Here is a 20,338-nt window from a genome sequence, read left to right on the forward strand (position 1 = left end):
AAAAAGTATAGCAGCTTTATTTACAATAGCTTTAATGTGTTAATTGTTTGCAAAGATTTTATTGAGAATTTGTGTATCTATGTTCATCAGTGTGATTGGTCTATAATTCATTTTTTTGTCCATCTCTGTTTGGTTTTGGAATGAATATAATACTTGTTTCATAAAATGAGTTGTTACTATTCCTTCATTTTCTATTTCATGGAAGAGTTTGTAGAGTATTGGTATTTGTTCTCTTTTGAAGGTATGGAATTTATCAGTCTATCTAGCCTTGAGCTTTTCTTTGTTAGGAGATATTCTTACTGTTTTAATCTCATTGTTTGTTATAACTTCGTTGAAATGGTTTATATCTTCTTGATTTATTTTCAATAGGTCATTGATACCTAAAAATTGATCCATTTCTTCTAGGACTTCCAGCTTATTTGAGTACATATTTTTGTGATCCTTTGAATTTTGTGGTATTTGTTGTGATGGTCCATTTTTCATCTCTAATTTTATTGATTTGAGTCTCTTCCCATCTTCTTCTGTCCAAATTAGCTAGAGGATTATCCATCTTATTTTTTCAATGAGCCAATTTTTATCTCATTGATTCTTTATATAATTCTTATCTCAGAGGTTCTAATAGTAGTCTTTTTGTTGTCATTTGTGTCCAGAGACTTTTTGTTTTCTACCTTTAGTTCTTCAGTGACCCACATGTCTCCAGTGGTTGTTCAGTCTATGTGTTTGAATGTTTTCTGTAGTATCCTTTGCTTCATAGAATCCAATCTGATCTGATAGAATACAGAGCTTCATTAAATTTTCTTGTATTTGCTCAGACTTAGAGAATGTCCTAGGACACAATCTACTTTTGAGAAAGTCCCATGGGCTAGTAAGAAGAATGGGTGTTGTTCAGATACTAGGTGAAATACTCTGTAATTTTCTGTTAATACCATTTGGTCTATAGTGTCATTTAGTTCTAAGGTTTCCTGGTTGATTTTTGTTTTGTTTGTTTGTTTGTGTGACTTGTCTATCAGTGAGGGTGTAGTATTGAAGTATCCTACTATTATTATATTGGTATCTATCAGTGCTTTTGAGGAGAGAAGTACCCCAGAAACCCAGTCCATGTGTGGATCACATTGCTAACCTATGCCACCTCAAAAAAGTGTGGAGTAGCTGGCCATTACATAGAAGTAGCTACACCGTACCTGGCAATTAAGTACCTGGTGCCACCTTTCTGTGGCAAACTAAGGTGGTATCAGCTGTCAACCATCATCTTGTATACTCTGAAGCTCTTCTACCATGCAATAAGGTGCCTTCCATCTAGTATTATAAATACTTTATTTTTTTAATATTAAGGGACTTGAAATAATAGCTATTATAGTAACTTTTATAATGCATTAAAAGATGGAAAATTGGGGCTGGGAAGGTGGCTCAGTGGTAGAGTGTTTGCCTTGCATGCATGAAGCCCTGGGTTTGATTCCTCAGCACCACATAAGCTGAAAAAAAACGGAAGTGGCGCTGTGGCTCAGTGGTAAAGTGTTAGCCTTGAGCTGGAGAGCTGACAGACAGCACCCAGGGCCTAATTTCAGGTCTCACAACCAACCAAAAAAAAAAAAAAAGATGCAAATTGCTTTTATAGTGAATTAAATGTGAACTCACAGTTTCTTCCCATTCAGCACATTCATCATTGATTTTTACATTTATTTATAGGAAAAAAGAAAGGAATCCTATGGATATATTTGACATGGCCAGACATCGGGTCCAAGCTCCTTTCAGAAGACAATCACCTAAGGGCTTAGATACTACCACTTTTCAGAATATTTATGATTTTAATGAGCTTAAAGATAGAGGTAAGTACATACTGTTACTTTAAATATACAGCAAGTGTTCTACTATATTAAAAAATCTTTAAAAATACTTCTGCTTTCTAACTTAAATTTTCATTTATAATACATATTTTAGGTTATGAATAAAACTTTACATGTATCCTAGACGATGATATTATATTGTGCTTCCCCCTCTTTCCTCCCTTTTGGTTAAAAGTTTTCTTTTGGAGAGCAGATAATTATTAAAACCTTGGTGTGATGAATTGTGTAGAGAAATGTAAAGAATGAAAATTGTAATTCAGTGGAGGATAGACAATGGAAGATGAACTTAAAGACTAAGGAAAAGAAGTTGTTGATCAGTGAAAAATCAGGCAAATATGGAATCCTGAAAGCTAAGATAGTATAACAAGAAGGGATCATGTGACAAGAATATTGGAAAGTGTTAGTTGGATCAGGAGATCATCCAACAATATCAGATAAACTAGAATTTAAGCTTTTGATTGATTGATTGCCAATACTGGGGCTTGAACTCAGGGTCTGGATGCTGTCTCTTACCTTTTGCACTCAAGGTTGGCACTCTGCCACAGCTCCACTTTTAACTTTTTGGTGGGTAATTGGAGGTGAGAGTCTCGTGGCTTTCCTGCTCAGTCTGGCTTTACACCATGATTCTTAGATCTTAACCTCTTGGGTAGCTAGGATTACAAGCATGAGCCTCAACTACTTCACTAGCCTTTTTTTTTTTTTTAAGAAAGTAATATCTATTTACTATTACAGATTTCCTAAAAACACAGAGATAGAGAAATGACATTAGTCAAGTTTCCTACATATAAATAGTGTTAACATTTTGAGTATTTCCTAGTCTTCTGTCTGAGCATATTTAAAACAACAAAAAAGATTATCCTACTTCTTTATATTCTTTCCATTTTTTCACTTAGAGTTACATATCAATTTACATGTGCTTCAATAACTTTTTTTGTTTTGTTTTGTTTTTTTTTTGGGTCCGGTCGTGGGGCCTGAACTCTGGGCCTGGGCGCTGTCCCTCAGCTCTTCAGCTCAAGGCTAGCACTCTACCACTTGAGCCACAGTGCCACTTCCAGCTTTTTTCTTTTTGCTTATGTGGTGCTGAGGAATTGAACCCAGGGCCTCAGGCATTCAAGGCAAGTGCTCTACCACTGAGCTACCTTCCCAGCCCTATGCTTACTTTTTATGATTACTATCTACTAGGCATTGTGTTAAGCCATTGAGTCTCAAAGAGAGCTTCAAGGACATCTGTAGACAAAACTTTTTATTATAGATTGACATTTAAAAAAAATATTTTTTCCTGAAGGGTACTGTTGGCTCACACCCATAATCCAAGCTACTCTGGAGGCTGAGATCTGAGGATCACAGTTCGAAGCCAGCCTGAGCATTGAAATCACGTAAGATTCTTATCTCCAATTAACCACTCAAAAACTGGCAGTGGAGCTGTGGCTCAAAGTGGTAGAGTGCTAGCCTGAAGCAAAAGAGTTCAGGGACAACACCCAGGCTCTGAGTTCAACCTCCACAACAGACAAAAAACAAAACAAAAATTTTCCCCCTCAATTGTTAACTGTTTTCCAGAGGGTACATAAAATATGATGCTTTTATTGCCCCAACATTAATAGTCTGTGCTTGGGTATTTCCATGTTATTAACACTAGTTTTAATTTCAAATATAGCATATATGTGTATATAGAAATGCAACCTAAATAAAAGGTTTTTTGAGGTCCTTTATTATGTATTTACAAAGGACTTATGATTAAAAAAAGGTTTGAACTACCATAGAATTGACTAATTTACCACATCGAGTCAATATGACGTGGTATTGTTATCAATAGAATGGAAACTAAGTCTGGAAAATAAGGTCTGGGCTTCATCCTAGTTTGTGTGCAGAGTCACCTCAGTTAACTTTGCTCTTTAACTGCTTTCTAATTAGTCGGTGTGTTTTTACTTTCACATAAAGCTTTTTATATATTTAAGTTAATTTCTTTAAGATAATACTTTTGTGGCTTTTATATATAAGCTATTTTTTTATTCTCAAGATTTAAAAATTACTATTTACTATTTTGCTTCTGATAAATTATAATTCAATCTTGGCAGAGACAGCTTCTTAGACTAACATTTATTTTGGTAATTAAATATCTCCTAAAATTCCAGGCTGTTTGAATTTATTTTGCTTTTCACGTGAAATTTGCAATGGATAAAATACTAATTTACTGGGTTTTTTTGTTTCCTTTTTTAATTTTTTTGTGTATGTTTACATATGCCAGGCTGGGGTTCAGAGTAAGGCCTGGCACTGTCCCTGAGCTTCTTTTGTTCCAGACTAGTGCTCTACCCACTTGAGCAATAACTCCACCTCCAGGTTTTGGCTGATTAATTGGAGATGAGTGTCTCAAGAACTTTCCTGCCTGAGGTGGCTTTGAACCATGATTCTCAGAGATCAGCTTCCTGAGTAGCTTACAGGCATAAGACACTGGTTCATGGCTTGTTTTTATTTCTTCAGTGTGTTTTAGGTATCAGCTATAAACAGTATGGCTTTCTGTATCATAGCCAGTGACTCATCACTTGTATGTACCTACACAGAATTGTCCTCTTGGCAGGAAGAGGGGTAAATCAGGATGAAGGTGCATCATCATAAACTGCTACTTGTCCTGGAAGATTTCTTATAATGTTGATACATATGTTTTTGAAAAGGACATTTATTGGAGAATATTAATGTCATGGTTTTTAGTTTTATGGCTGTTTTAACATCCTTCAACTTTGGTGATATCTCACTATATTGTTACATATAATAAAGTATACAAAAATTTCTTTAAGAAAACATTAATGAATTTTATTTGTAAAGCAGTTTTAGGTTTATGGTAATACTGAATAGGATATACAGAGAGTTTTTGCATATAGTCTCTGTCTCAACATTTTCTCTGCCTCCTCCATTATCGGCATCCTGCAGCATAGTCATACACTTTATTGCAATCCATTTACCCATATTGACAAATGAGTATCATCCAAAGTTTATAGCTTACTTTGAAATTTTTTTTTATCAATTTGGACAAATGTATGGTGATATATATCCATTGTTGTAATAAAATACAGAATAATCTCATAACTGTAAAAACCCTCTATGCTATACCAACTCAGTTTCCTCTCCCCTAGCAATTACTAATCCCTTTATGGTTTTCATACTTTGCTTTTTTCAAAAGTTCATATAGTTAGTATCATATTGCATGTAGCCTCCTCAGATTGGCCTTTTTCACTTAATAATTAATATGCATTTGATTTTTCCTCCATGCCTTTTCTTGGTTTGAAAGATCATTTTTTCTTGTTACTGAGTAATATTCCATTGTTTAATAATATTTCACAGTTTATCCATTTATCTCCTGGTAGACATCTTAGTTGCTTTCATGTTGTGACAGTTATGAATAAAGTTGTTACAAACATTTATGTGAAGGTCTTTGTAAAATCTCATTTGAAAATGTTTACCTTGGTTATGTCATGTATTTTTCTGTACCAGATTCAGAAACACGAGTTGATCTGAAATTTATGTACCCAGATCCTCCAAGAGATCAACACACCTTAGAGATTCAGCAGCAAGCCTTGCTGAGAGAGCAGCAGAAGAGGCTAAATAGATTAAAAATACAGGAAGATGCTGAAGGTGAGAAACAATCATTGCCATTTAAAATAGCATCAATGGGGTTTTCTTTTGTCAGCTTCCCTTGTGACCTCTCTTGATTTACAGTCTCAGACAGGCTTCTCCACTGGCTGTTCCATGCTCTCCTGGCCCTTTGCCAAATGGTCCCACAAAAGAACAAATCTCAGAGAGCATCTTGGTTGGTTCAATAGGGGTCAGAGTACTGTATTCATATATGAGAGGGTCCTACCTGGTCACTGTAGCCAGAAAGATTGAATATTTGGGTCAGGACTGGTTACATCTATACCACGAACTATGAGCTACAAAAAGGCTGAGAGAATGCATTAGTGCCCTGTAGGACATTTTTTCTGTATGTTTGGGAAGTGTATTTAAGTTTTCTCTTTGAAGTCATATAGGTATACAGTTAACTCATTGATTATTCTCATAATCATTCTTTTGCATTCCTTCATCTGGGCTTTCATCTTCTTTACTGTCCCTAGTCTCTATTACTTTGGGATTGTTGACTTTTGAGGATGTTGTGTTGATTTTTTGTTGTTGTTAATAATTGTTGATTTTTTTTTTTTTTTGCATTGGATTTGGGTGTTTTTGAGGCAAATTACTTGCTGAGTTTTTATCACCTGTAGTCTTTCAGTTGAGGTGATCTTCCTTGTATGTTGAAAACTGTTTCTGACTTCATGGAGATTTGTAGTTTATGAGCTGCACAGGCCTCCCAATTTTTGTACCCTTTGGAGGCAGCTCGTATGCCAGCATAGGAGTGTCCCCCAATTGTATCTGATAGTGGGAAAAGCAAGAATTGAGTTCTTAGGGGAGAACTGAGGTACTTCTCTGCCTATAGATCTCAGTGCTTTTAGTCCCTGCTCATCAGTTCATCACCCTATCACAGGGAAGACACTGTGTGATATAAAATTATTCCCAGAGCTCTCAGCCCCATCTGGCAGCAAGTACCTACAGTCAACAGGTAATCAACAGCCATGGGCTAGGTGCTATTCACAATTATCTCTTGTGGTCCTCTCCTTTCTAGTACTGACCTGGTTTTCTAAGACTCCCCAGAGCTGAGATTATTCTTTAATTTTCAAGTTCTCAGGGTAGATCATTCTCAAAACCTATCTGACCTCAGACAGGTGGCGGCCCCTTGGGACCTAAGCATTCTGCTAGACATGGGCTCCATGCTGTTTCCAAAATGTTCCTCACACAGTAAAACTCCCATCATGCCAGTGAGGGTGGGGCTTCTGAGCACTGTGTCCTCTTCTTTCAGTTGATGAAACTGAGCTTTCAGTTGATTGAATTTTCCAGCTGGCCCTTATTAGAACCTCTCCCTCTCCATAGCACCTTCTCATGGCTGTCTCTCGGATACAGTGGCTGGTTGTGCATACTCCATGAGCTGTCATTGTTCCTTAGTTTTTTGTTTTTCGTTTTGTCAGTCATGGGGCTTGAATTCTGGGCATGGGTGCTATTCCTTGAGCCACAGCACCACTTTGTTTTCTGGTGGTTAATTAGAGATAAGAGTCTCGTAGACTTCCCTGTTGGGGTTGGCTTTGAACTTAGATCCTCTGATCTCAGCTCCTGAAGACGTAGGATTATAAGTGTGAGCCACCGGCACCTGGCTTGGTCCTTAATTTTTAGTTCCTTGGTTGTCTTGAACAATAGTCCCTTTCTCTAGATAACATCTGCCACAGCCTCCAAGATGTGGAGTTAAAAAAAAAATGGTTGGCTGCCATTAACCAACTGAAAACCGAAGTGGCTTTGTGGTTTAAGTGGTAGCATGCTTGCCTTGAGCTGAATTGCTAAGGCACAGCAGCACCCAGGCCGAGTTCAAGCCCCATGACTGACCAAAAAGAAAAAAGAATGTCCTCCTTGTCTGAAGCTATCACACAGAGTGGGTCACTGTCCACTAAATCTCTGTCCTGGGTTCAGACATATGGGAAGTGAAGGCTTTTCTTACTTTGAGATCCCCCAGTCTGTCACCAAAGCTAACTAACTGGTGGGCCCAGTACTAGGTGTTTCCAAGCTTAATCTGTAGACTCTATTTCTCTCTACTTTTCAGCTTCCTGTCCCTCTTTCCTACGGTTCTTCCTCTTTTTTCTCCTTAAAATCTTTGCTGCTGAAGATAAATAGAAAGCCTACACAATGGGAAAAGATCTTTAGCATCAGACAAGGGCCTCATATCTAAAATATACTCATAGCTCAAAACATTAAATCTCCCTATTTTGGGAGGTTTCTTTGAGGATTTATTTTGAATCCTCAAAGAAACAACAACCCAATTAATAAATGGGCTAAAGACTTAAAGAGAGAATTCTTTGAAGAAGAAATAAGAATGGCTAGTAAATACATGAAGAAATGTTTGACATTTGTGGCAATAGAAGAGATGCAAATCAAAACAACACTAAGATTCTACCAAACCTCAATTACAATGGCTATAATCAAGACAACTAATAATAACAGATGGTGGTGGGATATGGCCACAAGGGAACACTAGTACACTAGTATGGTGGTTCCTCAAAAGACTAAACATAGAGCTTCCCTATGACCCAGCAATCCCACCCCTGGGCATTTATCCGAAAGATTACAAATCAGGCTACACTAAAGCCACCAGGACATACATGTTCATTGCAGTATTATTTAACATAGCCAAGATCTGGAATCAACTCAGATGCCCTTTGGTGGATGAATGGATCAAGAAAATGGGATAGATACATAATGGAATTCTCTGCTTACATCAGAGAGATTGATAAGCCCCATTCATAAGGAAATGGAAAGACTTGGAAGACATACTAAGCACAGTAAGCCAGACCCAAAGAAATATAAACTGCATGTTTTCCCTTATTTGTAATAATTAGAATGTGCCTAAAGTCTACAGGTAAACCCAGTGGATAGTAAGTGACAAATAATTACACTTGTGATTAAACAGCAGTCTAAACATTCACAAAATAAGAATAAAGGAGGATATTCTTAGGAAAGGATCACAAGGGCTCAATAGCTATGTGCATATGATCATATAAAACATTTATGGAAATGAACTCCAAGAAATGGAAGCAAAATTCTTTTTTCCTTTCCTTTTTTTTTCTTTGGTTTACTCCCTTCTGTCACTGTTTTTGATTCCTGTACCCTTTGTCTTGTATATACGTTTATCCGATTTGGGAAGGGGAAGGGGAATCACAGAAATGGTGAGACAAAAGGTGAACAAATTCAGCAGTGATATTCACTAGACATGATGTTGGAAATGAACTTTACAATTTGATGGGGAGGAGGGGGAGCATGAGGGGAAAAAGTGGCAGAAAATGAGTTAGGGGTGATACTGTTCAAAAGGAAATATGCTCATTACCTGGCCTATGTGACTGTAGCCTCTCTGCGCATCACCTTCACAATTTAAACAATTAAAAAAAATCTTTGCTGCTGGAACTAGGTAAAAAAAGAATTCTGTGTTCTTAGAATTTAGCCTACTTGTCTAGGACAAGCAGAAAAAGTCAAAAGCTATATATATATATGACCATATAAGATGATGAGATGTTAAGTGAAATGAACCACAAGATAGGAACACAAGTGGTTTTTTCTTTCTTGCTATTGTTTTTAATATATTTATAATGTACTATGTGGCTTTTTTTTTGTTTCTTTGGTATGTTCTTTCCCCACAATTTTCACTGTATTTGATGTCGGTGCCCTGCATCTTGTATATACATTTTTCTAATTTGGGGAGGGATGGGGAATGACAAAATGCTGAAATAAGGATACAGGTTGACCCATTGTAACAATGAGATGTACAAGACACTATGTTGAAAATGAACTTTACAACTTTGGCGGGGAGGAGGGAGGGGGTAGGGAGGGAAGGGGGATGGTAGGGGAAAAACAAAGGAGGAAGACAATGTTTGATAGGAAATGTAAGGTACATTAAATAGGTAGGTTTCATTAGGTAGCTGATGAAGAGAGCACCACGTGCTATAAAGGCAGGAAAAGAAGTTTATTTACCGAACTACTGCCCACACCATGCATGGTGAGAGGCATGGCGGAAAAGGAAAGCGGGGTGGGGGGGGGATGGGGGGGGGGGCTCTCCAGGGCCAGGACTTATCTAGGCCAGGGACAGGAAAAGGTGTGGCCAGGTGGGGGAAAGATTTGGCCACACTGGATCTGGATGTGACCTCAGGGTCTAGGACCCTCCTAAGGTCAGATTGGAGGCATGTGACCAGACATGGCCCAGGACTAGCAGGAGGGGAAGGTGACTGCTTCCAGGTCTGGCAGTTACCTAGGTAACAAATACTGGGCAGAAACTTAGCCAAGAGGGAGGGAGGTGTCCCTGTTCAGACCTTACAGGAAATGTACTCATTACCTTACTCATGTAAAGGTAACCCCTCGGTACAGTATCTTTACAATAAAAAACATATAAAAAATAAAGTTCAATTCTCCCCCCCAAAAAACAAAATTCATCAGGGTATGAGATGAAATAAAGCACATGTCTTTAGTACCAGATAATAGAAGCCAGAGGTCAAATCCTAGACTAGGTTAGTAGAAAAACACAACAAACAACAATAAAGAATTAGCTTACTTTAATTCATTGTTCAAGTGCACCCAATGGCTTTCTATACAGACAACAGAAATATGGTAGAATATGGTGAAGACTCCTGTATTAATCAGTTTCTGGTTCTTAGGCATCAGTTTAAAGTTCAGTTTAAAGTTAATTATATTTAGTATTGTGAACAGGGAAGTTTTATCTAGAATGGGCGTAGAGTTAGGTTTATTAATAAGTAGTGTCCTAAGAATTTTTTGAGGTATGGTAGATGGAAAGGAATTCAGAGTAAGGAGCTAGTCAGAAAAGAGAATCTGAAGCTTATTGAATGTTTTCTAAACTTTTAACTTGTTTTTGTTCTGTTTTGACTACAGTTGACTTAGATGTTATCCCAAGGGCTAAAGTTCGAGGGCACAGAATGGTAAGTAACTAGTTCTAATTTTTAAAGTTAGGTTTTGAGGGAACAAATTTTAGGAATATGAAAAGTGAATATTACAAATTTTTAATTTTTGAGAAAATTAAGAGATTTTTAAGTTTTAATCAGTGCAGCAGGTATCTAGAAAATTGATGATATGATATATAGAAGAAACATAAATGCTAAGAAGATCCTAGTACTAGGCTGTGTGATTTATTTGGGTACATTTAATCTCTGCCTTGGTTTCTTATTATCTATAAAATAGAGATGCTAGTACTTACCCCTGAGGGTTACTATGACAATTAAAATGACATTTTCCAGGTATGAATGGACAAGTTTACGACGTGATGTTTTGTATAAATGTTAGTTAATAAAAATACAGTAAATAAGTAATAAATAATAAAAAGTAAAACATGCTTTGTTGGTGGGAAGGAGTGCCAGCAGAAGAGAAAGGGTTTAATAAAGAGAGAATATGAGGATCAATATGATTAAAGTAGATCTTCGTTTGTGTATGTGAAAGTAGAACAGAAGAACCTGTTGAAATTGTTTTAAGAAGGTTAGTGCGGTAAGGGAGAGTGATAGAGGAAGTGAGTTTGATTGGATACATTGTAAACATGTATGGAAATGTCAAAGTGAAACTCCCTTTATATAGCAGAAGGATGTTAATAAAATAAATGCAGGAGAAGGGTTATTGTGAGGATTAAGTGAAATAATATATGGATTAAAAGTCCTTGTAATAGGGCCTGGCCCATACTGAGTGCAAAGTATGTGTTGTATTAATATTAGCAGTAGCCAAAAATCTAACATAAGTGGTAAGGGCTGTAAAGAAAATAAGGTACTAGGGATAACCTCACTCTTACCCTGTGATATTACTTCTGTGCAAAACTGCTTAAAGGGAAGGGATGAGCCATTTTCATTCAACAGAGACTTCGTGAATAGTTTTTATGGACCAGAAAATTGTTCCACGTAGTCAGGATTCAGGACTCAATAGAAGTCTGCTGATCTATTATGTTACATCATGCAGTTGGGCAAAACAGGAATATCAAGGAAGGTGACTTGGAGAGTATTAGAATGTGAGGTCTTACAATTTGAAATACAGTTGGCATTTGAGACTGAGAAGAAAATGTTTGAACCAGACACTGGGGAGAGGTGGGTAGTCAGGAGGTTCTTGAGCAAGGGTGAGCAGGACCTGATGGGTCAGAGCAGTGATAACTGAGGACAATGTCAGGGTTGCCTTTCTGCTTTGCAGTGGAAGAATGGTACCAATTAGTTTTCTTTCTTTTTTTGTGCTGTTCCTAGGGCTGGCTGTTGTCTCAGTGCTTTTGTGCTCAAGGCTAGTGCTCTACCATTTGAGGTGTGGCTTTTTGGTGGTTAATTGGAGAAGTATCTCATAGAGCCAAGTACTGGTGGCTTAACCCAGTAATTCTAGCTACTCAGAGGGCTGAGATGTGATGATCACAGTTCAAAGCCAGGCTGGCCAGGAAAGTCTGGGAGACTCTTATCTCCATTAAATTACCAAAGAAGCTGGAAGTGAATCTGTGGCTTAAGTGGTAGAATGCTAGCCGTCAACAAAATAAGCTCAGAGACAATGCCCAGGCCTTGAGTAAGCCCCACAGGACCAGCACCAAAACAAAACAAAAACAGAGTCTCACAGACTTTCCTTCCCAGGCTGACTTTGAATCGTGATCCTTAGATTTCAACCACCTGAGTAGCTAGGATTATGGACTTAAGGCACCAGTGCCCAGCTGTTTTATATTTTTGTCAGTCACTATCACATGTTGATAGTAGACTGAGCATATGGGTTTTATAACTATCTGGGCAAGAGTATCCTAGAACGTAGTCTTGAAGTGTTTGGATTTTAGTAGGAGACCCAATAGGATATAGGGCATATTAAGTATGAGGTGCTTATTAGACAAATAATTGGACATGGTGCATACATAGATATGAGTCCAGGGAGAAAGAGGGAGGCTGGAAATACAAATTTAATTTTGATAACACTGTTATGATATTGGAAGTATTTCTCCCCTGTTACTCCATCAAATCTCTCCCCGCCACGCACCCCCAACCCCATTTGAGGTACTGGGATTTGAACTCAGTGTGATGCTACTTGCTAGACAAGTACTCTGCCTACCACTTGAGCCCCTACCACTTTAGCCCTTTTTTGCTAAATATTGAGACAAGGTCTCAAATATTTACCTAGGACTAGCCTTAAACTTCTGCCTATAGTCTCTCTTGTAGCTGAATTACCAGGCACCACCATACCTGGCTCATCGATTCAGATGGGGTTTTGCTAACGTTTTTCCCCCCTTTGGCTGGCCTTGCTCGATCCTATCTTCCCTCTAGAATAGCTGGGATTGCAGGCATGAGCCATGGACCCTGGCTTTTTCCCCTATTTAAAAATGATTAAAGCTCAGTTCTTAGTTGCTCAGGGTTACCAACAAATGTTGGTGCTTGATTTTAAACTGATGATATTGCTAATAGCTACAGTTTTCATGTAGAGCTTAAAGGCTTATTATCTTACCCACAGTCGCCAAGCCAATGAGCAGTAAACCCAGGTTTGAACCCACACTTGTCCCAGACGCCTACTGTCACATAGGACGTGCTCTGAGATACCTTAACACCTATCTGGGCAGACACTGAAGTTAGGGATGTTTCTCCGTATGTAATGGTCACATTTCTTAGTGAAAAGATACTGAAATTTAAGAGCTGGAACTTTTGTTAAAATCTTGGATTAGAAGCAGACTAGGCTGAGTACATGCTCAGCATATGCCAGAAGTTTACATGGCTCTTAAAAACGCAAATAAATATTGGACTCCTGATCTCCCTAGAAACGAGATTATTTAGAAAGTTATGTAGGATGAAATTGAACATGATTGGATGGAAAGGATTAAGGTTTAGGTAGACTTAGAACAAACACTGAAGTATGTGAAGGACTGTAATGCAAGAGAGAAGTTGGGTGCTGGGTGTGAAGTATGCTGAGAACAGCTGCTTTTATTGTCATGATCTTACTAGAAAGTAAGTAGACTCAATGGATGGCAAGTTAAAAGGAGACATGAATTACATCTATAGAAGAATTCAATGGAAGAGAACTTTTTAGTGATGATTGCTGGCCCAAAGTAGAAGTTATTGCCTTAAAACTTATTAAGTTAATTTCTTTCTAGTGTTCTAACCAGAAATGTGGAGAGGTGCAAGGAGTTGTTGTTAGATGACTTAAGATTCCTTCTGACATACTATAAATTCTTCATACATAAATTTGTCTCCTTTGTGAACTCAACATGCCTAGTGCACTATTTTTTCCTTCCTGTATGTCCCAGCATGTGAGCTACGACATCTTGAGAATTGTTTTGCCATGGTATCATTATCTGAAGGCATGTCTCCTTTTCCTCCATTGAACTATAATCTTTCTACTCTAGAATAGAGCCTCTTAATTCACCATTGTGTCAATCCCATTCTTGGCAGAGATTTGGGAAGTATGCCATACAGATTTACTGAATGTGTGAATCTCAGTAATGTTTTAAAAACTTTCATTTTGATTCACTGCTTCATATTTAGCAGTAGTATAATCCTCTCCTTTGACTTTACCACAAGAGGGCAGTAAGAGGTGGAGTTAAGGAGTAAATGCTTGGTGAAGTTTCTGTGTTCATGCTTTCCAGTATTTTCTCTGGGTTACTGGAATGGATGATGGATAGTAGCAATCCTACTTCTCTTTCTCTCCATCTTTTTTTGCTTTTTGGGGACTTAGCATAGGTACTTGAGTTGCCTGTTAGGGTAAATTTGTTTCCATACATAGAATAGCCATTAATATATGATGTTTCTTTCAGTCTAGAGATGACACTACTGACTTTTTGAAAAATTCATTGTTGGAATCTGATAGTGCTTTTATTGGTGAGTATGTCTAATTTACCAATGCTATACTAGTTATTCAGTATTTATATTCAAGTGCCTTCATGCTTAGGAAACCAGTACTGTTGTTGAACAAGATGACAAAATCATAACATTTTTTATTGTCTTAATGAGTGATATCAAATATGGCTTATGAAGTTTTCAAAATCAGAATTACTAAAATGAATCTTAAAAGTCAGAGGAGGCTGGGAAGGTGGCTTAGTGGTAGAGTGCTTGCCTAGCATGTATGAAGCCCTGGATTCGATTCCTCAGTACCACATAAACAAAAAAATCCAGAAGTGGTGCTGTGACTCAAGTGGTATGCTAGCCCTGAGCACAAAGAGGTTTGGGGATTGTGTCCAGGCCCTGAGTTGGGAAACAGCACACACAAAAAAAAAGTCAGAAGAGTAGTTCTCGCAAAAATTGTACATGAATGTTCATTAACCAGTTTATTTAAAATAGCCCCAAACTGGAATCAGCCAAGATGTCCTTCAGCAGGTAAAGGGTTAAACTCTGATCCATCCATACAGTGGAATACTGCTCAGCAGGAAGAAACCACCTATGGAAATATGTAGACACTTGGGATGACTCTTAGAAAATATGCTAAGCAAAAAAAGCAGTCCTGACACATTATACACTGTATGATTCTGCTTTATTTTTGAAATGACAGAACTGGTAAATGATGGCCTCAGGGGTCCGAGTGAGGTTTGTGTAGTTGGAAAGGAACAAAATGAGAGATCCTGGTGGATTTGGAGTGAACATCTTGTCCGAGTAGATACACAAATGTAATCAGATAATAAGATACAGAGCTTAAGCTTAATATATAGTCACAAATGAGTAAAAATAAAACTAGAAACACTAGGTTAACATCAGTGTCCTGGTTGTGAGATGCCCCACCCCACCCCCCACCCCCCGCCCAGTGTTGTTTTTATAGAACATTACCATTGGGAGAAACTGAGCCAAGTTTTCTCTAAGTCTAAATTGTTTCAAATAGAAGACTTAGGAAAAATTCTGAACCACATTCTGGTTAAATAGGCTGTTGACTCTCTAGAATAATGGTAATATCTCTAGCAATACCAAGAGTTACCATAACGATGAAATTGCTGGATATTATGCTAACACATGGTATTATTAACAATATTTGCAAACAAATATCCACACAAAAGACTGTACCTAAATGTTCAAAGCAGCATTCTTTATAAGCACCTACAGGTAGTAATGCTTATTAATTTGTAAATGCAGAGACAAAATGTCAGCAATAAACAATGTAGAATGTAGAGGAACTTCAAGCACATTGTGCTAAGTGAAAAACACAAGAGTATTCAAAATTCTATCTTTGTGAAATGTTAGATAAGGTAAATCATTAAGAAGAGTAGATTGTGAACTCAGGCTGAGAAATGGTAGTTACTGGGCATGAGGGGAGGTATATACATCTATGAAAACATCACTGAGTTATATATGTTACAATGAGTATATTTTATGGTACATAAATAATGTCTATAAGGCAGTTAAAAAGAGGGCTTTTACTGGAAGCCAGTGACTTACACCTGTAATCCTAGCTACTCAGAAGGCTGGAACCTGGTTCCCAGGCAGACAAATCCTTGAGACATTTATCTCCTACTAACTAGCAAAAAGATTAAAGTGGAGGTGTGGCTTCAGTGGTAAAGTGCCAGCTATGAATGAAAAGTTGGGTGTAAGGCTCAGAATTGAATCCCCAGTGCTGGCAACTAAACAAGACAAACCATGTTGTTGGTTTAACCCTGGGTTTTATATTTGAAATGGTTTGAATATAATACTTCTCCCTTCTGTGGTGTGTTTAGGTGCTTATGGTGAAACATACCCTGCCATTGAAGATGATGCCCTCCCTCTACTGTCACAGCTGCCCTCTGCAAGGGAACGGAGGAGGAACAAATTGAAAGGACTGGACTTGGTACGTATTAAGTGTCTCAACTTTTTCCTATTTATTAGAGTGAGTTGTCTGGGTTCTCACCCACCTAAACTTATGTGGTCCAATAAAGAGCTCTTGATTTAAACATTAATTACCTTTATCCATCACCCATTAGCTTGATCACTTGTTAGCTCACTGAACTCTGCTATTTTGCTTTTGAGATAGTATTTTATCATCTCCTCAGATACATATAGTTGGCACAGAATCAATGTCCCTTCTTCATCTTTCTCCCACAGAATACATGGGATTCAGAGATGATACAAGAAGCAACTGAAACAATTGGTTAGAAAGCTTATTATACCCCTATAATCACCTAATTGTGATATAGGCATCCATCCCATTTTGCCTAAGTGACTCATCCAAGGTCAAATAAGCAAGACAACTGACAATCAAACCCATATTATCTCTCTTCACTCCTTTCCAAAACTTTACACATGTACCCAGAAATTATATTATTTTTATATTTTTTATTGTAAATATACTGTACAGAGGGGTTACAGTTACATGAGTAAGGTAATGAGTACATTTCCCATTGAGCATTGTTACCTCCTCCTTTGTCTTACCCCCATCATCCCTTCCTTCCCCACCTCTTTTTTTTTCCTTTGGACCTCGCTTACTTTACTTAATATAATTTTTTCTAAGTCTTTCCAGTTCCTAACAAATGGGGTAATGTCACTCTTTCTGATGGAGCCATAGAATCCCAATGTATAAATATACAACATTTTCTTGATCCATTCATCTACTGAGGGGCATCTGGGTTGGTTCTATATCTTAGCTATGGTAAATAGTGCTGCTGTAAAAACATAGTTGTGCTGGTAGCTTTAGCCTTGTTTGTGATCGTTTGGGTAAATGCCCAAAAGTGGGATTGCTGGGTCATAGGGGAGCTCTATGTGGAGTCTTGAGGAACCTCCATACTGCCTTTCAAAGTGGTTGAACAAGTTTACACTCCCACCAATAATGCAGTAGGGTTCCCTTTTGGCCTCATCCCCTCTAGTATCTGATGCTATTAGATTTCTTGGTTATAGCCATTCTAACTGGGGTGAGGTGGAATCTCAATGTTGTTTTGATTTGCATTTCTTTTATGGCTAGGGAAGTTGAGAGTTTCTTCATGTGTCTATTGGCTGTTCTTATTTCCTCTTCAGAGAAATTTCTGTTTAGGTCTTTAGTTGTTTCTTTGAGGATTTGTTGTTGGGGGATTTAATTTTTTGAGTTCTAAGTATATTTTAGATATGAGACCCCTTGTCTTTTGTATGGCTAGTAAAGATCTTCTCCCAATCCATGGGCTTTCTATTAATCTTGCTAGCTATGTCCTTTGCCATGCAGAAGCTCTGCAATTTCATGCAATCCCATTTGTCCAACCTTTCTTTGATTTGTTGTTTCTGGGTCTTTATTAAGAGAATTTCAGCCTGTGCCAAGGAGGCCTAAGGTTTCTCCTATTCCTTCCTGTAATGTTTTCTGGGTATCTGCTTTGACTTTGAGATCTTTGATCCATTTGGAGTTGATTGGTGCAGGGTGATATAGAAGGATCTAGTTTTAGTTTTCTACACGTGTTTAACCAATTTCGCCAGCAGCATTTACTGAAGAGGCGTCTTTCTTCCATTCTATTTTTTTTAGCTCCCTTATCGAAGATTAGGTGGCTATAGGTTTATGGGTTCATTTCTGGGTCTTCAGTTCTATTCCACTGGACCTCAGGTCTGTTCTTATGCCAGTACCAAACTGTTTTGATTACTATGACTTTGTCGTAGAATTTGAAATTTGGTATTGAGATTCCTCCAGGACTGCTAAGGATTGTTTTTACTATTTGGGGTCTTTTTTTTGTTCCATATGAATTTTTGGGTTGCTGCTTCTATTTCATTAAAGGGTGAAGTTGGGATATTGATAGGTATCGCATTGAATTTGTAAATAGCCTTTGGAAGTATTGCCATTTTCACAATGTTAATCCTCCCAATCCAGGAGCATGGGAAGTTTTTCAACTTCCTAAGTTCTGCTTTAATTTCTTTTTTTAGGTTTTTAAAGTCAGAAATTATATTATTATCATTTTCTACTAGAGCTAGGCTTTTAGAGGTGAATTCAGTAGTACTGTTGTACCCATGTAACTTTCTCATCTGGTAGGCAACTTTGAATAGTTTCTTACTTTGTATTTCCTTCTATGACATATGTTTAATGTCAGCAAAACACAGAGTATTGAGCCAGGTATGCAGAAAGCTCCCAACAAATAACTGAAGCTGCTTGATAGCATTATATTTACAACTTTACCATTTGGTGGAAACTTTGTTGAATTAGGAAACCACTAATTTACTTTGGACTCTAGAGATTTGCCTTTTCTGGCTATTACATATAAGTGAGCAATAAATGATCATTTGTGACTGATTTCATCATTTTTCAAGGATTTTCCATGTTGTAGCATGTATCAGTAGTTGATTTCATTGCTTAATGCACCATTATATGAATAGATTTTATTTATTCATTCATCAGTGGTAACACTTAGGTTTTCACTTTTTTGTTAGTTACTAGCACTCATGTAGAGGATTCTATTATTTTCTGAATATATGCCTATAATTGTTGGCTCATGTGGTCACATTTTGAGGAATTGTCAGACTTTTCCAAAACAGCTGTATTGTTTTACATTATAAATTATATGAGGGTTCCAATTTGTCCACATCTTGGCCAGTATTGCTGATGGCTATAATTGATTATAGCCATGTAGTGAGTGTGGTCTCTAATGATTTTGAACGTCAGGCCTTCGTTACAGTTGTATTTTTTTGACAATAATGTAATTTTATATTTTATATAGATAATTGTGTTATCTAAGCATCAAGGGTGACAGTTAATGATAATCAAAGACATCCTTAACCTCACAAAATAGTCTTGATAACACATTAGTAACTTCAGCTTTCTTTTCAGCATTTTCCTGGCTATTTCTTTTTTTTTCATTTTCAATTTTTTTATTTATGCACATTGTTACAGGTAATTTTTCCAACATGTCACAATAATACAATGGCAATAACAATGAAAGCAGTAACTATTTCTTCTATAAGATGCTTATTGAAAGTTTCGTATTTGTACTATCATTTGTTTTAATCTTCACTACTGCTGTGATTCAAGTATTTCATTACCCCCACTTTATTAGTGAGCAAATTAAGGCTTTTAGTTTATTTTCCAAATTTACACAACTAGATCTAAGTTTCTGGAAACAGTCGGTGGTAGTACCCTTAGTTTACTAAATAAGTCCTGAAACATTCTATAGAAATGTCATTAAAGAAAACATAATTTTCATCTCAGACAGCATACTAATGCAACAATTTGTTAAAATTCAACTTCTATAGTACATACTTCTTGCAATTTTTCCTTTTAATTGATTATTCTTCTCACTTTACATTGTTAGCAATTCTGAGCTAATTCATTAACATTTCTGTCTCAAATTTTATACTCCTACAAATCTCTGAAGCTACTGCTGCATGGTTGTGAAAAGAATGTATGCTGTAACACAAAGTTAACAAAAATGCAAATTCAAAAAATATAAGCAGCAAAACATCAACCTGAAGAAAGTATACTTGCTGTGATAAACTGTCCCAGATACTAAATAAGTATCTGCCAAGACACAAAGGCCACTGATCACTGACTGGTTCACAGTTTGAGGCATAGGTATACTTTGAACAATGTACAGTAAAAGGATTTCTGTAAGGATCATAACTAATTTCAATATCATAATACATTTCAAATTTGTGACAAGTTTGTGTCCTCTTAAGCCACTAGTTTCCTGTAGTCTACTTAAGGGACTTTGGGAAAACAGTTCCTCGACTTTGTATTTTGAGATAATTTTAGATTTATAGGATAATTACAAAAATATTTCAAAGAGCTACTTTGTCATTTATCAGCATCCCTAGGCTGAAAACCCACAGAACCTTAGTATAATTACGAAGAGATGTAATGCTTTAAACTAAACTGCTTTAGGTTTTATGAATACTCACCAGCATTTTTCACTAATACTCTATTTCCATCACAAAATCTAATCTAGCCTGGTTAGTTATCCAGTGTCTACTTAGCTTACCTAATCTGCAGCCATTCCTGTCTTTCCTTGTCTTTCATTAGCTATGGCCTTGAGGCTTTGGAAGGCTGGAACAAAG

General features: G+C 37.2%; 1 protein-coding gene across 12 annotated transcripts in view; it reads left to right on the forward strand.

Annotated features, from left to right (window-relative positions):
* Positions 1 to 20,338, forward strand: part of Cspp1 (centrosome and spindle pole associated protein 1) — a 129,057-nt gene that overhangs the window by 103,590 nt on the left and 5,129 nt on the right. For all 12 annotated transcript variants that reach the window (XM_069990849.1, XM_069990851.1, XM_069990850.1 and 9 more), the window contains 5 exons: positions 1,687 to 1,826; positions 5,331 to 5,471; positions 10,341 to 10,387; positions 14,203 to 14,266; positions 16,084 to 16,193. In XM_069990849.1, the coding sequence (XP_069846950.1) occupies positions 1,687 to 1,826; positions 5,331 to 5,471; positions 10,341 to 10,387; positions 14,203 to 14,266; positions 16,084 to 16,193 (502 nt within the window). The remainder of the gene's footprint in view (positions 1 to 1,686; positions 1,827 to 5,330; positions 5,472 to 10,340; positions 10,388 to 14,202; positions 14,267 to 16,083; positions 16,194 to 20,338) is intronic.

This window comes from Dipodomys merriami, unplaced genomic scaffold (genome assembly GCF_024711535.1).
Source record: "Dipodomys merriami isolate MVZ:Mamm:240054 unplaced genomic scaffold, mDipMer1.0.p SCAF_4, whole genome shotgun sequence".
NCBI classification, from domain to species: domain Eukaryota; kingdom Metazoa; phylum Chordata; class Mammalia; order Rodentia; family Heteromyidae; genus Dipodomys; species Dipodomys merriami.